We start from the raw sequence: 20,329 nt of genomic DNA on the forward strand, positions 1-20,329 counted from the left end.
CTTCCTGGAAATTTGACCAGAAGTGTCAAGTGTTGTAGGGCGTTGTGCTTCTGTTCAGCACATCTGAGTGTCAGGTAAATCCTCTCTCCTGAATTTGTCCAGGGCGACGTGCCGTGACTCCTCTATGGAGGCATCAGTCACTAGAAAGACAGCTGCTATTAAACAGTGTTGAGGGGTTGTGGGATGCTGAGTGCATGAAAAGCTCTGACGTTTCACGAGCTAAGAAACAGAGTTTCTGTTACTTTAATGGAAGAGTACATGGCAGCTGTATGGAAGCCCACAGGGGACGAAACCAAAATGCAAAGCCATAATATTTTTTTATTTACAACCCATGGTTGTGTAATTTTGGTCAAAATGCAGCTATCAAATGCAACAATTCAGTTGCATTTAACAAACTTCACCGAGCAACCGTTGACAGTATTAAGGAGAAACTTAGAAATGTGTTTGAAATTAAAGTTTCAAAGAGTTGAACTGCGTCTCACATTTCCATTCCCTCCTTCCTCCTGATTCGGCCAACAGATGTGCCAGAGGCTAGCAGGTCTTTGAAGCTTTGCAGACACTCCTGACCTGGACCTGGACCAATGACCTGGTGGGCCTCTGGCGCCCAGCTTCCAATCCAGCAGTTAAGGGGAAAGTTAAGAGGGAAACATCTAGACCACTTTGAATCAGGTGTCCTTCAAAGACCACCACGGCTACAGGCGTCACACCTCAGGCCGGGTCTGGTTCACATGAGCCAGAGTTCGACACCACCAGTTTTCTGGCTAAGCCTGGAAACATCCTGCTAGGTTTGGTTTGAGGGAGCAGGAATATGAGCAACAGCTTCGTTCATCAATGAAGCACATTTTTCCAAACCAAGTGCTGCTGCACCACCAGCAGGAGACGTCTGGTGGTCCTGGTGTTTGTGAGTGGAAACTTAACTGGGTCTTGAAATAAATGATGTTCTTTTCATTACAAAAAATTATTGGTGGATTCATAACTGATTCATGTCATAGTCTTTTAAAAGTTGGAGTCAAATCTTCTTCTTTGTCGATGGGTCTTTGCAGGCCAACATGTCCCACAATGTGTTGAGCTCCAGCCAGGAGCAGCATGGCAGAGGCTGAACTTTGGTTGATTAAGCTGGTAAATCTTGACGTGGTTTCCTCTGTTTCTGTTTCCTGTGTAAACAGACATGTCAGAGAGGGAACGCTGATTAAAACATTCCTCAAGTCATCAGAAACTTATGAAAACGTTCCAGTACAAATGGGAATGAACCCTGGATGACCCGGTCACTGATGAGGGGCTTAAATTAATTTTATTTATTTTATGATTGTATTTGGTAACTCTATGAAATGATGTGTAGAATCAATAACATGAGATGATTAACGCACTAGAATATAGAGAATATAGAAATAAACTTCTGTTTTGAGTTGAACACAAGTTTCCATGACGTTTGGTTGAGTACAAGTTTGTAGTTGTACTTTTCACAGTCATCCAGCAGGTGGTGCTATTTGTGTCTTGTCCCTCGTGGATCTGAACCAACGTCACAGACTAAGCCCCGCCCCTTCTAGCGGTATGATGACTGCAGCATCTCATTATGACACATGACCACATCACCAGCTGTGATCTTTGTTGTTTGGCTCCTCCTGTGATCTTTGATGTCAGGACTGTATGAGGAGGTGACGCACGTTCTTCATCCCACCTTTGGTTCAACGCTGAACAAACGTCACCACAGCACCGCAGCATCGACTCAGGTTCACCAGGTCGAGATGGCTTTTCCCAGCCGTGATTACCGTCGGCGGACCAACACAGCTGAGCCCCGGTCTCCAAGGGATCGGCGGACTGAGCCCAGGAGGCCGGTCACTGGTGGATCCTCCACCGATGATGTGCAGCTGAACCAGGCTGCCAGTGCCTGGAAGCCCTCCATGAAGAGGGCCTCTGGTGCCAACCCTGACATGGACCGGCACCGTGAGCTACTGGGATACCTGCGCTTCATCCTGAACAAGCTCACCCCAGAGAGGTTTGAGAGCCTCACCAAGGAAGTCCTGGAGCTGGAGATGAAGACCGAGGAGACCCTGAAGGCAGCTGCTCAACTGGTCTTTGAGAAGGCCGTCTCAGAGCAGCACTTCTCCTCCACCTACGCTGACCTGTGCCGTCGTCTGGCTGAGGTAAGAGACGCGCCGCTTTCTGAATCTTTCATCCTTGTTTTGTTTACTCACTTTCTTTTGAACCTGGTCAGCGACTGTCATGTCATTAAGATGATGGTATGAACTGAGTTATGTAATCAAGGCTTCTTCCTCTCAGTTGAAGGTGCCCACCTCAGACGGAGGGACGGAGGTCGTCACCTTCCGTCAGCTGGTGATCCGCTGCTGCCAGGCGGAATTTGAGAAGAATGAAGAGGAAGTCTTCATCACCAGACAGAAAGAGCTGGAGGCTGTTCATGATGTAAGAATCCTTTTATTTCCTCCTGTTATCGTCCCAGCCACGTCCTTCTGAGTCCTACCTGATCATTTGACCCCTAACGCCCACTTGTGTCTGTCCTCAGGTGGAGCAGCGGGAGCTCCTCATGATGGAGCTTGAGGAGGACCACAGCAAAGCCAAGCGGCGCTCCTTGGGAAACATCAAGTTCATTGGGGAGCTTTTCACAAAGAAGCTGCTGAATGCCTCAATTATTTATAATTGTTTGGTGAAGCTGCTGGACAACGGAGGTGAAGACTCCCTTGAGGGTCTCTGTAAACTCCTCACCACAGCAGGGAAGGACATGGATGTGGTGCGCGCCAAGGTATGAAACCAGGAACTCTCCTACCAATGGAAGTTCCTGATATGATGGAAGATGACCTGCTCTGAACTTTTTCTAGGACTGACGGTTTCTGTTGAAAAACCATAAAGAAAACGTGTCTATTTTCTGTGTCCCAGGCCAAGATGGATGAATTATTCATCAGAATGCACGCCATCATCCAGGAAAACAGGACATCTTGCAGGATACAATTCCTGGTCCAAGATGTGCTGGACTTAAGAAAGGTAGACAATCACTGGTGTCTAACAACCCATGCTAATGCGTGAGACATTGTGATGTAAAACGACAAATGTTGGAACTCACATTGTTTGAATAATCCTTCCTCTCTGTGCCACAGAACCAGTGGATTCCTCGACGGGAGGTGCAGGGCCCGAAGAGAATCCAAGAAATCCGTCAGGAGGCTGCACTGGAGAAGCAGCGGGAACATTCGAGGTTCCAGCCGCAGAAGGAGGTTGGACGAGGAGGAGCCATTGGGGGCCATGGCTCTCTTACTCACGGGCCTATCCGGCACAACCGACCTCACATTGAGAGGACAGATGCAGTGCCCCTCCCCCCCAGGAATCAAACCGATGCCCCATTAAAGGCGCTGCAGGAAGTCAGAATGCAAGGAGGCGCCATTGGGGGCAATGGCCCAGGTGCTGATGGGCCTCACCAGCAACAGCAACTTCGCAAAAAGAGGACAGAGGCAGTGCCCGTCTCCACCAGGGCTCAAACCGATGCCCCATTAAAGGCGCCACAGGAGGTTGAAAGGCGTAGAGGAGCCATTGGGGGCCATGGCCCAGGAGCTGATGAGCCTACCTGGCGCCATCGTTGTGGGAAGACAGAGGCAGTGCCCCTCCCCCCGAGGCATCACAATGAGGCCCCTTTAAAGGAACCCAAGGAGCTCAGAAGAAGAGGAGGAGGAGCCATTGGGGGCGATGGACCTCGTTCGAATGAGCCTGCCCAGCAAGACCGACCTCGCAGAGAGAGGACAGAGGCAGTGCCCCTCCCCCCGAGGCCTCACACTGAGGCCCCTTTAAAGGTAACGCGGGAGCTTGGAAGAGGAGGAGGAGGCGCCATTGGGGGCGATGGACCTCGTGATGATGAGTCTACCCAGCAGGACCAACCACGTAGGCCGAGGACAGAAGCAGTGCCCCTCCCCCCCAGGGCTCAAACCAATGCCCCATTTAAGGAACTGCAGGAAGTCAAAAGGCAAGGAAGAGCCATTGGGGGCGAATGCCCAGGAGCTGATGAGCCTGCCTGGCGCCATCGTTGTGGGAAGACAGAGGCAGTGCCCCTACCCCCGAGGCCTCACACGGATGCCCCGTCAAAGGCGCCGCAGAAGATCAGAATGCAAGGAGGCGCCATTGGGGGCAATGGCTCAGGTGCTGATGGGCCTCACCAGCACAAACAACTTCGCAGAGAGAGGACAGAGGCAGTGCCCCTCCCCCCGAGGCCTCACACTGAGGCCCCATGGAGGAACACAAAGGTGAAGTCCAAATCTTTTTCAGTGAAATCTTGGTGGCCAAACTTTACGGTTGTAACTTGAAATCTTGTATTTTCTTTGTAGCCTGCAGCCGAGGACCGTCCAGGGGCCAAAGCTACGTGGGGCCGCTGGAGTAAGGCCAGGGGTCCTGATCGGTCCAACTGGCGGGACCGCGATGACTGCAGGGAGACACGGGAGCCTCACCAGAGTGGGAGAGACACCCGGGTCCGAAATGTGCCGGCGCGTGACCTGATCACAGCCAACAGGGACGCACGTCCTCGCTCAGACGTCCCAGGTATGAACCCTCAGCTAAAGCAGCTGTGGACGAATGTTTGTCTTTTTTAATGATGATTTGAATCAAAATAGGATTCAGGACCATAAAGGGATGAACTTTAACCCTGAATTCTCATGGTTTTCCTCCAGTCAAGCAGGAGTCCTGTGGTCGTGGTGGCCCGTCAGCTGGTGATACCGGGCCTCTGAAGCGTGGAGACGAGACAAAGCGCGTCACTCGACAGGTCAGCAGGCTGTCTGGGGTTCAGTGTTACAGTTTCTTCTCTTGTTACTTTACATCTGACAGAAACCGCATGTTTCCTGTTTGAAAAGATGACGAGTTACTGAGGAGTATTTGATCATATTTCAGAAGCTGACCACGGGAGAGCTGAGGCAGCAGCTGGACAGGCTGCTTCAGGACAACACCAGTGACCGGCGCATCAGGGACTGGCTGGAGGTGCGTGATCCTTTAGCTTTCTGGAGTGACAGGACCCGTTGATCTGGACCCTCCTGGTCGCTGTTGTTGAATTTGGATTCTCCTTCACTGTTTTTCAGGCAAACCTGGATGAGGAGCAAACTGCTTCAAAGCAGTTTGTCACTACTTTGATGACCTCAGTGTGCAGGTCGTCCATCGTCGGTACGTAGGACCTGTGACAGCAGGAAGGGACAAGACCTCTGGTTCTTGACTGCACTTTTAGTGTAGTTTTACACCAGTTTTCACAAGTCTTCATTTCATCATTCTAGGCGAGGACCCCTACAGGCTGGACACGGAGCGGCTCAAGGGGAGAGTTGCTCTGCTCCAGACGTACCTGGGCGATGGACAGAAGCAGCTCCAGGCCGTCTACGCCCTCCAGGACCTGATGGAGGAGATGCATCATCCCAACAGTGAGTGCTGCTCTCAGTTACGGCTCCAAAATCAGACTTCACTCTCCAGTCGTCAGTGAGCTCCTGGGAGGCTCTTCAGCATGAAAACTTTACGTTACTTTCTTTCTTCAAAGTGGTTCAGAGATGTTACTGATCAACTCATTCGCCACAGATTCATGATGAAACTTGATTTTCCATGGTGACACCTTCTTCTTCTTCTGTCCCCTCAGTGCTCCTGCTCAAAATCTTCGACGTCCTGTACGATGAGGACGTCATCAACAACAGGGTCTTCCTCAGGTGGGAAGCCAGGAAGGACGCGGACCAAAGCAAAGTCCAAGCGCTGGAATCCGTCTCTCTCTTTTTCTCCTGGCTCGGCAAGGAAGACCCTCAGGAGTTCCTTCCAGCGTGCAGACGTGGACCCTTTTGGCAGAGAGGCAGGAACCACTGACCTCAACCACCAGCACTTTGGTGTTGAGGCAGTGGCGCCTCTCTGCTGACACTTCTGTTCTCTCAACCTTTGCTGATTTTTTTAGTTTCATTTGGGGGAGGGGGTTAAGGGAATTGTTTGTGTTAATTGATTTCTTTAATTCCCTGTGAAAATTAAATTCATGAGAAATGAAGACCAATGGTTGTGAGTTGTGTTTTGATTTTCAATTTTACAAAATAAAAGAAATGAACTAAAATGAAGAATTAATACTCATGGTTTGTATTGTCTGAGTTCATGAGTTCATCATCCAGCAGCTCCTGATGATGGACGCCTCAAAGTGCATCATCAGGCTTTTTCCCAGGACACAAAAATACCCACTTTAATTTATTTTGCCAAGCATTTTTCATTCTAAATCACCATGGTAACACCAGGGGTTGTGATTTATAACTGGGAATTTAACTGCATTCCTTTGAGATTCTTATGAAAACTCCTACAGGACAGTCATGTGACGATGGCGGATGAATCTAGTCCACTAAGCTAGCGAGAGGAAAGCTAATGCTACGCTAACAAGGCTCGAAGCTGATAACACGCTGCTGATGGCATTTATAAATTGAGAATATGTTTAACTGGAATAACCAGATCACCAGACCTGTCATTGGTTTGTTGGTGTCCCTCCATCAGCGATAATGGACATCCAGCAGCCAATCAGATTCAAGCTTTCACTCCAACAATCATCAGGTTCACATGCACCAAATTTTGATTAAAGAGGACGCACACTGGGGATTTGATTACTATTAAAAAGTAGATCCACGATAATCAATCATGTAGTTATTAGATATGAATATTACCAGCTGCTGTCTTTTGAAAGTAAGAAGTTACTTTTAGATGTTACTGCCTGTGCAGAGTAATAGATTACTGATTCCACTGTGCTGTGCTGCTCCTTGGTTTCTCTTTTGTTTCTAATCAGTTTTCATTGAAATTAAAAGGGAGAACCTGCGGACTCCACAGTCTGGCCTGCGTGTGTTTATTGAGGGGGTTTGCAGGAGAAGGTCAGATGTGTGGAGTACAGTGACGGGTGACGCTGGAGCCGGCTGGGAACATGCAAATGCTACCAAGTCATAACACACGCCACCTAACAGAGCAACAGTCTATGCAGGTTTCACTGGCCATCGCTCTTCCTAGCACCTCCTGTGCTACCGCTGGGCTCGAAGGCTGGGCCTCACACAGGTACAGCCCACTGTGACCACCTCGGTTCCCAGTCTGAGGTTGTACCTCTTCGCCATCTTCTTCCTTCCTTTCTGATTCTGCCTTTGCCTGGGTATCCTGGAGCCGCAGGGAAAAATGGGTCAGGTGACGTTCATGCACACGAGACAGAACTTTACTTGAGCCCCCACTGCAGCAGGTCTCCAGCTTCGTTCAGTCCTGACCAGTGGTGAAAGTGGCTTAAAAGTCTTGCCGGAATTTTGGGCATGCGTTAAAAAAAAGCGTGCCACGATTTTTAATCAGTTTTGGGTGATTTTTATTACAGTTTTCCAGTGTCTATTCCCCACACAACTGCAGCCCCCATAGCCCCACCCTTCCCGCGCTACCCCTGGAAATGCTTTGAAAACTGCTTTTCACAGTCACTGCCCACGACAACAGGGAACAGGCAGACATGAAAGCACAGATCATCGAAATCCCTCCATGATTTATTGAGCAAAATATCAGTGTACACTTTACAGTGAGTGGCACAACACAAAACGTGGAAGATTTCAAGAACAATCACTGATTTGATTTTGCCCTCTGTTTTGTTTTCTCTTTTTTTCGTTCCGTGAAAGCAGAACGCGTGTGGTTTTAACCAATCAAAACTAACAATGCTGGTCACGGGACCCACGCGTCCGTCTGACAGGCCTCGCATGCGGAGATGCGCTCATCGACGCCGCGTCAAGGCGGTTTCACGCTGACCGCGCGGGGGGAAGTGCATCCATTGAGTATGTGGGCGCGCTGTGACGTCACATGAGCGCAAACCAAGCCCAGCAACTCGGTAGCGCTGCGCATGCTTGCGCCCCACCCCGCGCAGCGCGCCGCGTCTGCCGCCTTCAGAGTGAAACTGCCTTCAGACGTCGTTTTCTGTATCTAACATGGAACTTTGACAGCTCCCTTCTCCTCCTTTATTTAAACAGAACTCCGTTTCGGCCGTGAATATTTTACCGCAACTGCGTTCCGGCCCGTTCCGGCTCACTTTCACCCCTGGTCCTGACGCATGGTCTACCTGCTGTGTGCCCCCTCTACCTGCTGACCAGAGGCTAGGCTAGCACCGCTCACATTAATGCTAGCTCTGCATTCTCGTTACATTTACATGTAATTAACATGAAAGGCTATCACTGTAAGCTGATGAGCTGTTTTGTTTTTGACCCCACAAACCTATGGATTCCAATGTGATTTAGACGAGTCAAGAACCCTACAGCCGTGAGGGCGCCCTTACTGGTATGGGCACTAGCTTAGCATGCAATTCCAGTCAATATCTCTTTTATTTCTTCACATTACCAATAATTTAAAAATACTTCTATTGCACTTTTAAATGAGCAGACATAAAACGTACTTTACTACCTTTAGTCACAGATTTGGTGTCTGAATTCAGTTCAGACATCCCCCAGATGTCTGAACATAGCGTGACCCCACTGACATGCTTGGACTGGAACTGTCAGTGTCATGTAACTGACCTGCATCCCAGTTTGCTACACGCAACGGTGGCTCACCTGTGGAGGACCAGGACCTGGTATTTGATAGGTCTGGCCTCCAGGGCTGCATCCTCTCCTCCACCCTGGAGGCTGAGACAGCCAGAGGTCAGACACTGAGCCTGGGAGATCCTCCTGGGCACCCGCGACGCCTCCCACGACTCGCTGGAGATGAGACAAGCAGAGATTCCTGTCAGTCGCCCCACAATTCATATCTCATCATGTCAGGTGATAACAAGGGGGGCCACCTGTAGGTCCAGGGTGACAGAGACATGTCGGCGATGGATGGAATATATTCTGGAGCAGTCTGAAGCTCCACCGCGGGATCCATCACCAGTCTGGCTCGCCTTCCTGGCCTGTGCTGGCCTGTACCGGTGGCGTGCAGCAGAGAGGTGAGGCCCAGCACCAAAGCGGCTCTCGGCAACTGAACACATGAACAGCAGAGGGCCAGCAGCTTTTCATCGTGACTCGTAGAGGTTGGAGTCAAAAATAAGATATTTAATAGAAACACAAAATGAGACAAATACGCTTCTTTTACAAGATTAGCTGTGAAAATCAGGTACTGGAGTGTTGCAGGCGTGCCATTGCTGCTCAGACGGTTTCTCCAAGAGCAGCGATTTACTGATGACCCTGAATAACGAGGGTTTTCTTCTCATTATCGATGAAGAGCAGAGGTCTGAGAAGAGCTGGGAGTGAAACCGATACACAAAAAAAAAAAAGACTGTCGAAACAGATGAGCCGTGACTCTCAACTCAGCCTCGTGTCCTCGTATTTGCAGTATGACAGCAGTGGGAGTGCAGTGTTTACTGATGGATTTCATGGCGTAGAGCAAACGTTTCAAGCGCCTCAGACCTTAATTCACATTTTACTGAGAACCTGAAATAAATACAGGTCATAAAATCACAGTTCGGTTCCTATCATGGTTTTAGGGTCACTCTTTTCTTTTTTCTTTTTTTTTGGTCCATCAACAAAAACAACATATTTCAGCGCAAAAAAGAAAACCTCAAAATGACGATTTACAATATTTCTGGAGCATCAGTTTTTTTCAATGCCGTGTCATGTGGTCTCCAGATGGACGTTTCAACCGCTGGTCGAGAATCACTGCGAATCAAACCACGATTCTTCAAGGGCGAAAGAGTGGAACTAATGAGTCATTTGTGTGTGTTCAGCAGATACACACACACACACACACACACTCACACATTTTAATATCACCTATTCTCCTGCAGAACCAAATCGTTCACTCGTGTGGTGAACCTTGGGTTGCGTATCCAGCGGATTGACCTGAACGGCAGCAGTCGTTGCTCCACCACTCTAATGTTGTAGGACAGGAATTCAAACCCCCCCACTGGAGACGGAACCTTGAGCAGAACCAGGCAGGAAAGGAGCCACGACGTTCACGCTTGGTCAAGTGTTCACACGCGCACGCACCCACGTGACTAAAAAAAGGCCCCCTTTAGTTTGCCCCTCGCTTTTATGACACAGGCAGACGTTCTCCTCCACATTCCACACACAGGAGCCACATCCTCACTAGAACATTCACTGGGTAGGAGAACGTCAGTGTCAGTCACCTACCGCCATCATGATGCCGTCCTGCTGAAGGTCTCTATTGTTGGTCTCCGTGCTCCATTTATATTCAGACGGGCTCTGTGTGTGTGTGTGTGTGTGTGTGTGTGTGTGTGTGTGTAGGCAAGAGGTGACAGTGCATCATTTCCGGTCTGACACTGACTGCCTCAGAGACACATGTAGATCCACAGATGCGATAAGGCTTCGCCTCGCCGTGGATCCTCTTTGGTGTCCGTCTCCACCTCTGCCCTGTGAGTCATTCCAGCCGCCGCTAGAGACGCGCACTCCACCCAGTGACACAGTTTTCGAGAAGCTCTTTATACCAGTTGAGCTCTACGAACGATGATAGTTTCCGCTGATCTCCTTCATACTGAAGTCAGTTGTTAAACAGGACCTGCTGCTTTGTTTCTGAGAGAAAGGACAGTTTTCACCGCCTGCTGCAAACTGAAAAAATCTTTAAAGCTACACCGCAACACCTTTGCCGCCATCTTCTGGTTGTGGCGGTTGTTACAAACAAATGGCGATGCATTTTACGCCACAGGTGTCCACGCTAACCCTCTCTGTAGTTACTGCTGCTGGACTTTTGAAATGAACATCCACATTCGGGTTAGCAACGGGCTAACAGGAAGTAGCCACCTCAGCCTGCGTCGGTCTCTGGTCCGTCCCGGAAGCATCAGCAGCATGGGAATGTTGCCATAGACACAAACGCCACGTAATGTGACATGCATGTCGTTGTCAAGCACAGCGGGCAGGAAAATTGGAAGCAGGAGCTCCTCCATGAGAGTCTGAGGAGGCCCTCGAGGCCTGCAGGCCAGGTCTTGTCCTTCTTGCATATTTTATTTTTTTTTTCCCTTTAAACCAAAGCATCGATTGATCTTCTGTTGTACTCAGGAATTTCACTGGGAAATGATGAAATGATGGATGGCTGCATTGATCAAACTCAGTCATTCAGTAATTTGAATTGGATGTGACCCCCTAAAAAAAAATTACAGTCACTAAAAGGGAGTAGAAACGCAGTGATTTACCTGAAAGATGGACGTAGATGGAACCACGCCCCCAGCTTGAACGTCTCTTACAGGCTGTCACCTCACAGGGGAGCGGGAGGAGGAGTCAGTGCTGTGCGCTCTGTCAAGCATGCAATGATCAAGAACTCCTCGCTCAGCCTCTCTTTGACCTTTGGCAATGATTGACGACGCACTCATCGAAACTCTGCCCACTCATAAGACACCAGCAACTTCACCTACGCGCAGAACTCTCAGCCTCGCTCATGCGGGGAGAGGAAACGCTGACTGGTCCTGGTACGACATCAGCATTGACAGACCGTGATAGCATCTCGTCTCCTGGGGCAACAGACGAGTGAGGAGGCTGCTGACTGGAGCAGCAGAGGAGGAGCTGGTTTCACAGCGACACGCAGGGTTCTAGACGGGGACACCTCCAGGAAACTAGACGCGCCGTTGCACGTCTGGCGCGCCAAGGCCTTCAGAGTTGATGCCGACAGATAAAACTGAACACAGAGAAGCCAAAACATGAAGACCGCCTGTCCAACATGGGTGCGTGACGTCAGCACCCACCGACAAGCAGTGACTGTGCAGGCTGAGACTGCAGGTGTGACTCAACCACAGGTCTCACCTGCTTCAGAACTCTCGCAACACGGGGGGGTGCAGCAGCAGGTGCTCGCTCATCCACGGACTGATCGGCGCCTCAGATTATGGTCGTGCGGGTCATGACGTGTTACCGTGAATTTCACCTCTTTCAGATAATTAAGACCCTCGGGAGGCGGGATTTTAGCTCTCACAAGTGTGAAAAGCAACTTCCGCTTGTAGCGTTTCTCCAGAGGCGTCTTAAATTCCCCTGAGAAAATAAAATGTTTCTTATTTTTATACCGCTTATCCGTGGAGGGTCATGATCCAGGGGGTGGAGCCTATCCCAGCTGACATTGGGTGAGAGGCGGGGTTCACCCTGGACGGGTCACCGGTTCGTCACAGGGCCATCAGGAGCCATTAGGGGTTCAGTATCTTGCTCAAGGACACTTGGACATGATCACCGGGGGAAGTGAGGATAAAACCAGCGACCCTTCGGTTGCTGGACGGCCGCTATTATCTATTCAGAGTTGATTCAAATATCCAAGTTGTTACCGTGGTAACCAAAGCATTTTATTTTTTTAATACACAACTACAGTTAACAAAACTATATACAAATGCAGAGGAGGCGTGTTGGTCGAGCCCGACTGCTTCTGGTTGGTGGCTGAATGTATGACGCGTAACAACGGTGACATCACGGACCAATCAACCGGTATCATTACCATCAATCAATACGGGGATGTGTGAGGAAACTATCACTCCTAGAAGAGCAGATGACAAAAGGTCCATGTTCAACTTCTGTTCAAGTCCGTGCAGTTGGATCCACTCGTCCCCCCCTAGATGAGGAAGATGATGTCATCCGCCAGCATGACCTGGTTGTCCTCCTGCATGCGGGCCAGAGCGGCTCTGACCTCGCGCTCCGTGAATCCATCCTGACGCCCTTTGTTGACGTCGTCCATCAGCATCTGCATTTTCACCGACTGAGCGTGAGCAGACTGGAAGACGGTGAACAGGGACGACTTGAACTCCTTCAACCTGCCGGAGGACAACACTCATCTTTCAGGGACATTGTTGACATGAAGCAGTCAGGAGTTGCGCGGTTGAACCGAGTCGCCCACCTCTCTGCAGAGAGCTCTTCTGCTTGTGAGGTCGTGTCCATCGCCTCCTCCTCCGCCTGCTGAGGCTTGGCTGCTTTCAGGGTGCCGGCCTGAACTAAAGAGAATCGTCACATTGTGAGAATTCAAGAGGATGAACAGGCGCCACACTGAGGTCATGTACGTATCAAGGGACGAATGGCTGTGGAAGTACGACTCTTACTCTCTGGGACGGCCTGCTCTTCACTGAAGTCGTAGGGGCTGTAAGGCTCGCTGCCCTGAGAGCCATGGCGCACCCTGCAGGACACACGCAGTCATGAGCAACGGAGGTATCAGACTGGAAGACAGCAAGAACGAGCACAGAAGCCGATGGCTGTACCTCTTCCTCTGAGACCGCTGGGACGGCTGAGTCTCCTCCTCCTCCTCTTCCTCGTCCTCTGAACCAGAATCTCGCTCCTTCCGGGAACGTTTCTTCTCTTTCTCCAGAACCTGCGGGACCGACACATCAGTCAATTTTACTCCCCACTCCTCTTATTTGTTAGCCCTCAATCCTCCTGCACAACAGACCTTTTTAAAGTAGGCGAACTGGACCAGTTCCACGGCCACCTCAGAGTCCTCCAGCTCCACAGCTTTGCTCAAGCGGGCCTTGGCGTGAGCCGTGGACAGACGGATCAGAGTCTCCAGGGTACGGGCCGTCACCGGGGAGGTCTGAGGAGGAGGGGGAGAGTTCAGCACCGGGTGGACGGGCCTTGCTTAAGAACCGCTACTAACCTCAAGGATCACGCCTGAGGACATGGCGAATGCCTCCTGAGAACTGTCGATAGATTTGAGTTGATCTCACGCCGCAGCAAACGTGATCAAACTGAACCACAGAGACTCAGAATGATGTCAATAACATCAAATAATATAAATATCTTCCTCTTGTAATTTACTGCTTTTGCCTGAAGGATCGTGGCATAAACGTGAATAATCAAATACTTGAAAAATTCAATGTTGATGTTAGAAATTTCAAAACAAACGCCTTTATTACTATTTTATGGTGGTGTCACATTCAATCAGTGGATTAGAAACCATTTGCTTCTATCGACTTTTATTTAAGGGGCCACATCATCAGGCAGCGGGCCCTGGTATTTCTCTGGTCTACTATTTTCTTCATGCATATGATGAAGGGATGCTAACCTGTCCGTCCACTACCTTTCGCTGCGCTAAGCTAACTAGACTTTACTCAAAACAACTCGAGTGCCTTCTGGAAGCCATTCAGTGGTTGGCTTCCCTGAAGGAACATCCTGCCGGATTCCTTCATTTTGTCTGCGTTTCACCTCTTCTACAGAAAACATTTACACAGGAAAGGTGGAGAGCTGGCTGAGTTCCAGAGTCCAGGGATTCTCACCGCCATCTCAAAAAGAGAAGCTGACAGAGCTGCTGGCGTTTCTCTTTCTTCTGTGTGACTAAAGCCAAGTCTTCCTCCTGTTCTGCTCAGCTTTGCTGTGAACAACAATCAGGTCGCGGCGATCGAAGGGCCCGGCGCCCCTCTGACACGCCCACAGCCACATGTCAAATACTAGCTACACGTGAGGAACAGGAGGAGCGGGCCGATAGAAAAGCTGCTGTGTGCAGACGAGGCGATGGCGTGCTCCAGCTCACCCTGGCCATGTCGGCACCCAGCTGCTCCTGGCTCCTCAACCTGGAGTACTCCTCTGCGATGTGATTGGCTGCCTCCTCTGTCAGCACAGGCGTCACAGCCTTGGCGATGTGGATGTACTTCCTCATGAACTCTTTGCTCAGGATCTTCTCCCTGAGGGGAGGGAACGTTGGAAGTGTTTGTGTCAGACACAGCGAGCATCACACAATGAAGAACAACCTTCTGGTGCCTACTTCTTCTTTTTGCTTCCATGCAGCAGGTTGTTGTGTTTCTCGTAGATCTGCAGCTCCTCATTGTCCTTGGCTACGGCGTCCGGATCGTCTGTGGCCAGGACGTCCACAGACCCACCCAGAGTCATGGCTGGAAAACACAAGGCATCCTCGGTCAGCGCTACGCTGACGATCACGTCTCACTAGCACGACTGGGCGATGACCAGTACCTGCTCCCTCCTGCTCATGGGGGTCACGGTAGCGGTGCATCCTGAGAACGTGGTCTGAGATCTCCCGGTCCTGCTCAGGGTCCATCTGGTCCAGCACGATGAAGAGGAGGTCAAAACGTGACAGCAGGGAGTCCTGGAGGCCGATGTTCTCCATGGGTGTTTTATACTGGTCATACTGGGGACACGATGGGAGGAGGTGAGCGCGAGTCGCTCGGCTGACTGTGAGCGAGGTTCATTAGCACGTGGACTCACCCTGCCGTAGACGGGGTTGGCGGCCGCCAGCACAGAGCAGCGGGCATTGAGACGAGCGTGGATACCAGCCTTGGCAATGGTGACACGGCCCTGCTCCATGACTTCATGGATGGCCGTGCGGTCCATGTCGGACATCTTGTCAAACTCGTCGATGCAGACGACGCCACGGTCAGCCAGGACCATGGCACCGGCCTCCAGGCGGCGCTCACCTTTAGGAAGGAAGAAATCATGATTATTATTCAAAAATAATATCACCACACCGTCCTTCTGACACGCCCACAGAATGTGAGAGGATGACTCACACGTGTTGAGAAACATGTAACACAAACACCAAAATCTGATTGGTTGGTGGGGGTGATGTAATGAGGATATCACAGGAACGAAGACTACACCACTATGTGGGTTGAACCAGATCATATTTTAGATGTCCTTCAGCTGCTCTGCCTCAACTCAGGGATCTGCAGAGCTCTCTGGGGGGTCTCAGCCTACTCATTGCCAAGGTGAAAGCTAATTCCTGCTAGCTGCAATGCCAGCCAGTGAACATGGCTGCAACCTGAGAGTCTGGTACCAAGTGACTCACAGAGGTTCCTGATGATTCATTTATTCATGATCCTTCATGATTTAGTTGCTGTACAACAGTCATTAGCAGCGCAGCTAACGTTGGCAGCGCAGCTAACGTTGGCAGCGCAGCTAACGTTGGCAGTCTTACTAGCTCACCTGGCCTGGGGTGCCATTAACAAAACAAAGACGGACACCTCAGTGCTGCTGTGTTATTCCTGATCATCAAACTGGCCTGAGACGGTATGAAAATGAATGTGTGTGTGTGTGTGTGTGTGTGTGTGTGTGTCGCACCAGTCTCTTGATCAGTGGTGACTGCAGCGGTCAGACCCACACCGGAGGAGCCTCGCCCCGTGGTAGGGATGGCTCTGGGCGCCGTGTGAAGAACGTAGCGGAGGAGCTGGGACTTGGCTACCGAGGGGTCACCTTGAGAAGAAGAGCACACGTTGAGAAACTTCCTGAAGGGAATGCCAGGTGAACGAGGAGACATTTCTGAATGAAGACACAAACCTCCACCAAGCTGCACTCAGACGAGTTAAAAAAAAACAAAAAACATTTACACAACTTCACTAAACTTATGAGAGTTCTTCCCTGGCTGCTGCTTCATCCTTCCACCAAGAACATCGACCACATTGTTTTTGCACATTCCACCTGTAAGCTGACCGACGCGACCTGCTGGCGGTGGTAATAAACTGAATAAGCACTCAGGTACCGATGAGAAGGATGTTGATGTCTCCTCGGATGCGCGAGCCGTTCTCCAGCACCTTCTCCACGCCGCCCAGCAGCAGGCAGAGGATGGCCTTCTTGATGTACTCGTGGCCGTGGATGCTCGGTGCCAGGGAGTGAGCCAGCTGATCAAAGACGTTCTGCAGACAAACACACAGGTTTGAATCCCCTTCAGCTGACGTCAGTTTGTTCAGAGAAGCTCTGAGAGGAGACGTGAGGTCTTACGGCGGAGCGACTCCGGCGAAAGTTTCTGATTTTAGCGACGTCGTCCGCAGAGAAGAGAGGAGACACTTCCTTACTCATCTGTTTGACGTGGCACGCTATCATGATCGTCCTGGGGAGGAGGGGAGGGCGGAGAGTACGTAACAGAGAAAAAGGGTCAACAGAGCAGAGAGTCCCGACAGACGCAACCAAATCTCACCTGAACGTGCCAGAGGTGAAGCCTCCTTTCTTGCCAGGCAGGCAGCGGTACGTCCCCACCACCTGGACTCTGTCTCCCGGTTTCACCAGGTCCACCAGGTCGTTGTCCAGGATGATGTCCACAGACCGAGGCAGCTGGCCGGCGGGTGCTTTCTCTGGCATCTCCTGCACTGTGATGGTCTGGTGGTCCTTGTAGATGGACAGGCCGAACTCCGTCTCCAGCGGGTTGTTCTCCTCGTCCTGTTATAGGAGATCGCCATCATTCATAAATGAGCCGCTCTTTTTTTCAGAGCAATTTTAAATACATCGTCAAAGAAAGGCCAGCGCGTGTGCGGTTACTTTGGTAGGGTAGATGGCACTGGAAGGGAACGCTTCCAGGGAAGTCATGTCTGTGTACTTCCTCTCCATGGTCTTCTTGGTAGCAGGACAGTAGTGGACACTGCGCACCACTTTGGGACGCACCAGAGAACCTGAAGAAACACGTATACAGAAACAACTCAGTCCAATCCTGAGCCTCAGTTCACCCCAACGTCTCCGTCACAGCAGCCTGGAGCTCACACAGACTTTCTGCCACCTCTGACTCTGTTTCTGTGGCTCTTGGATGCAGAAAGAGTCCCTCCTGAATATTTAGCTTGAGGCTAACGCCGCCCCATCACCTCCAACTACTGGCAACCACCAAACAGTCCAAAAACGTAACACTCTTAAGAGTGCATCATCTAGCATAATGTAAATCTACTTTATCCAGCTGTACACTCAGGAATCCACAAACATTTCAACCTACTTGACAACTACAACCCCTCCCGCGCGTCACGCGATGGCGGTAGCAGAGTGCCACTAGCTTGCTAACCAGCAGCAAACTCAAAATGGCTGGATAAAAAAGACGTGGCGCTAAGTATACGCGACTGGATCCCTCTGCATCCTGGACTCATGGAGAAGCGAAGCAGGAGGGGGAAAAAAAATCATCTTTGTGAGCTCAAGACTCCTGTTAGTGAGAACTGAAGTACTGGTTTAGGCAGCCAGGATGAGTGGCGCCAACATCAGTAACTCACACTTGGTGATGATGCCCTCCACACACACCATGCTGCCCAGCAGGCGGGAGGTCAGAGTTCTGGGGGTGACATGCTTGGCTCCAAAGCTGCCCTCCAGGCCGATGGAGAACTCCTCGTACTGCTTGGCGTAGGTGGCGTCCACTGAGGCCACCAGGTCCTTCAGGGCCTGCTGGAAAGCCAGAAGCTCCTCAAAGGCATTGTTCATCAACCTGGTGGAGACCATAAAACATTCAAGTCCATCAACGCTTTGGATCATAGGCCTCTGATACGTGAGCAGAATCACAGTCCAGGGGTGTCGCTAGGACTGCAGAACACCCGGGGCTTCAGCCCCGCAGACAGAGCCTTCATCTTCACGGGGAAATTTGAAAATTGGGCTGTTGAAGATGCAATAGCGTTGGAGTCCTAGTAGCCCTATTTTTAATATTTGAGTCGACCGAATAAAACAATTCTTTCTACATGTGACGTATGAACGTATGACTCCTTTTCAGGTGCCACTCTAATCACTAACTGTAAATGGTTGAATCCCACACAACTCCTTGTTCAGTTTGCATGAAAATCATTGCAGTTAGCCTATAGCCTAGCTCTTCCACTAAGTTTATACCCTAGGGTAGCTCTTCCACTAAGTTTATACCCTAGGGTAGCTCTTCCACTAAGTTTATACCCTAGGGTAGCTCTTCCACTAAGTTTATACCCTAGGGTAGCTCTTCCACTAAGTTTATACCCTAGGGTAGCTCTTCCACTAAGTTTATACCCTAGGGTAGCTCTTCCACTAAGTTTATACCCTAGGGTAGCTAGCAGCGTTGTAAAACGCCTGGTGAGCGACTCGCAGACTTCATGGAACAAGTTCCTGGAAATGAATACCTATGAAGAACCCCATTCAAACCTACAGAGCCGCAAGTCAGATTATCTCTTGGAAATGGAAGTGTGGAAAATGAACGAATCATGTGGGGTTGGGAGGGGTGATGTCTCCCTCCCCATCTCTTCTGCCACCGAATGCCCCCCCCCCCCAAACGGCGCATATCCACATGAACAAAACACCAACCGCTGCTCTAGTAATGCCAGTGAGGGGGAAAGAGTAGAACACTGATGTTGGATTTGCAACAAATTATTCAGACTCCATCTGGAAAGCCGGGTCGGGTCAGTGTTAGAAACAATGTTGTAACTGTGGCGATTTTCATCATAGGGCCGTTTATTATATGTAGGCCTGTATTTTCAAGGCTATAGCCCCAACCGCCCGGGTCCAAGGACGCGCCTGTCACAGTCCAGAACCTCAACACCTGTAGAGTCCAGAGGTACAACACAACAACACTGGACACCCACAGCTTTCATGTTCACCAGAGTTGATTTCCCTTTAAGACCTGGGATCTGGAATCCCCCCCCCCCACACACACACACACACACTTACTTTGCAGCTCGGGTCTCGTTGCGTCTCCTCAGGTCGTTGATGTTGACGATGAGTCGAGCTTTATTCTCGCTGATCATGTCCCGGACTTTGCTCTGGTAGATCCCCTGGTCTTGCTGAAAGTCGTGCAGGTGGAGAAATCACGTTGGATCATTTGCATGGCAGCACTACAGGTCCTCCCCACTCGTGGTGCTGATACACACAAGTACTCCTCAAAAGATGAGTGTTTGGTACAGTTGATGCTATCACCACGTTCAGCCCCTTAAAACGCTGACGTCACCCCCAGATTACGTGAATACACAAACAGTTTTAATTTCATTTATCTGTGCTGGGCACAACGTGTCTTCCAGTTCCCCACAAAGAGTTACTTTTCAGTCTTTGTGGGGGCTTCGTGTTTGCAGAATTTTCGGTAAATTATCATCTTGCTAAATACGCGTGACGTCACATTTGCGCCTCCTAGGACCGCCTCTTCGTGAGCTCCCCTTGATGACGCGAGACGACGGTCCTCCATCTACACTTCTACGTCTCTTCTGTCAGTCTCGGCTCAAACGTTCAGCAGCTAAGATGCTGCTAGTGAGTGGTTCAAAAGCTAGTTTGGTTTCATGTAGCCACTTCATTTAAATCTTGCATTTTTACATTGTTTGAAAATCACACTGAATGACGTCTGTGTATCAAACGCTAAAGCTAACTACATGTTCACTATCAACGCTAGCATAACACAATAGTAGCTTCATCTCAGGTAGCGGCTTCACATAGAAGTAAGAGAGGTTTTCTTCTGTTGTGGCCAAACGTTTTCTAACGAAGCAACTCCCCAGCGATCAAGACAGAACTCACTTCGTCGTCCAGGAAGTCCAGGTAGTCCCGCTTAGCCTCCCTCATCTCGCGGTCGTCTACGATGTCCGTTGCCATTTTGTGCAGTTTATCAATTATTGTAATTAAAAAAAAAAAAACCTTTACAGTTCTGAACGGAGGACAGCCGGCGGTGTGTCTGCTCCCGTCAAACCACACAAGTGAGGAGTTTTCGCGCCAAAGCGTAAGATCTACAAGTAGAGCGTAACCTCTGATTGGTCAGAGCTGGCGCGTGC

At 50.2% G+C, this 20,329-nt stretch overlaps 3 protein-coding genes across 3 annotated transcripts; 1 reads left to right on the forward strand and 2 right to left on the reverse strand.

Moving 5' to 3' along the window:
• The first annotated feature begins 1,695 nt into the window (after positions 1–1,695).
• LOC147242220 (eukaryotic translation initiation factor 4 gamma 1-like) lies at positions 1,696–5,992 on the forward strand. Its single transcript, XM_086189161.1, has 11 exons — positions 1,696–2,144; positions 2,281–2,421; positions 2,522–2,758; positions 2,893–2,997; positions 3,111–4,241; positions 4,323–4,533; positions 4,662–4,753; positions 4,879–4,965; positions 5,064–5,145; positions 5,253–5,393; positions 5,603–5,992. Exons 1-11 carry the CDS (start codon positions 1,746–1,748, stop codon positions 5,818–5,820), a joined length of 2,844 nt encoding a protein of 947 aa, XP_086045287.1. The 5' UTR covers positions 1,696–1,745; the 3' UTR covers positions 5,821–5,992.
• A 666-nt stretch (positions 5,993–6,658) lies between these two features.
• On the reverse strand, positions 6,659–10,174 carry il17a/f3 (interleukin 17a/f3). Its single transcript, XM_086189707.1, has 4 exons — positions 10,092–10,174; positions 8,765–8,940; positions 8,538–8,681; positions 6,659–7,122 (listed from the first exon to the last, which is right to left on the reverse strand). The coding sequence occupies exons 1-4, from the start codon at positions 10,098–10,100 to the stop codon at positions 6,993–6,995; spliced, it is 459 nt and encodes a 152-aa protein (XP_086045833.1). The 5' UTR covers positions 10,101–10,174; the 3' UTR covers positions 6,659–6,992.
• Positions 10,175–12,210: 2,036 nt separating this feature from the next.
• mcm3 (minichromosome maintenance complex component 3) lies at positions 12,211–20,265 on the reverse strand. The gene is made up of 17 exons (XM_086189780.1): positions 20,079–20,265; positions 19,248–19,360; positions 17,843–18,051; positions 17,133–17,263; positions 16,795–17,033; positions 16,599–16,707; positions 16,360–16,513; positions 15,942–16,073; positions 15,090–15,298; positions 14,838–15,012; positions 14,632–14,758; positions 14,401–14,551; positions 13,324–13,464; positions 13,136–13,245; positions 12,980–13,053; positions 12,781–12,874; positions 12,211–12,697 (listed from the first exon to the last, which is right to left on the reverse strand). Exons 1-17 carry the CDS (start codon positions 20,151–20,153, stop codon positions 12,499–12,501), a joined length of 2,442 nt encoding a protein of 813 aa, XP_086045906.1. The 5' UTR covers positions 20,154–20,265; the 3' UTR covers positions 12,211–12,498.
• Positions 20,266–20,329: the final 64 nt, after the last annotated feature.

The sequence above is a fragment of the Aulostomus chinensis genome, chromosome 20 (genome assembly GCF_037954235.1).
Source record: "Aulostomus chinensis isolate RoL2024-O1b breed Wild chromosome 20, RoL_Achi_v1.0, whole genome shotgun sequence".
In the NCBI taxonomy this organism is placed as follows: domain Eukaryota; kingdom Metazoa; phylum Chordata; class Actinopteri; order Syngnathiformes; family Aulostomidae; genus Aulostomus; species Aulostomus chinensis.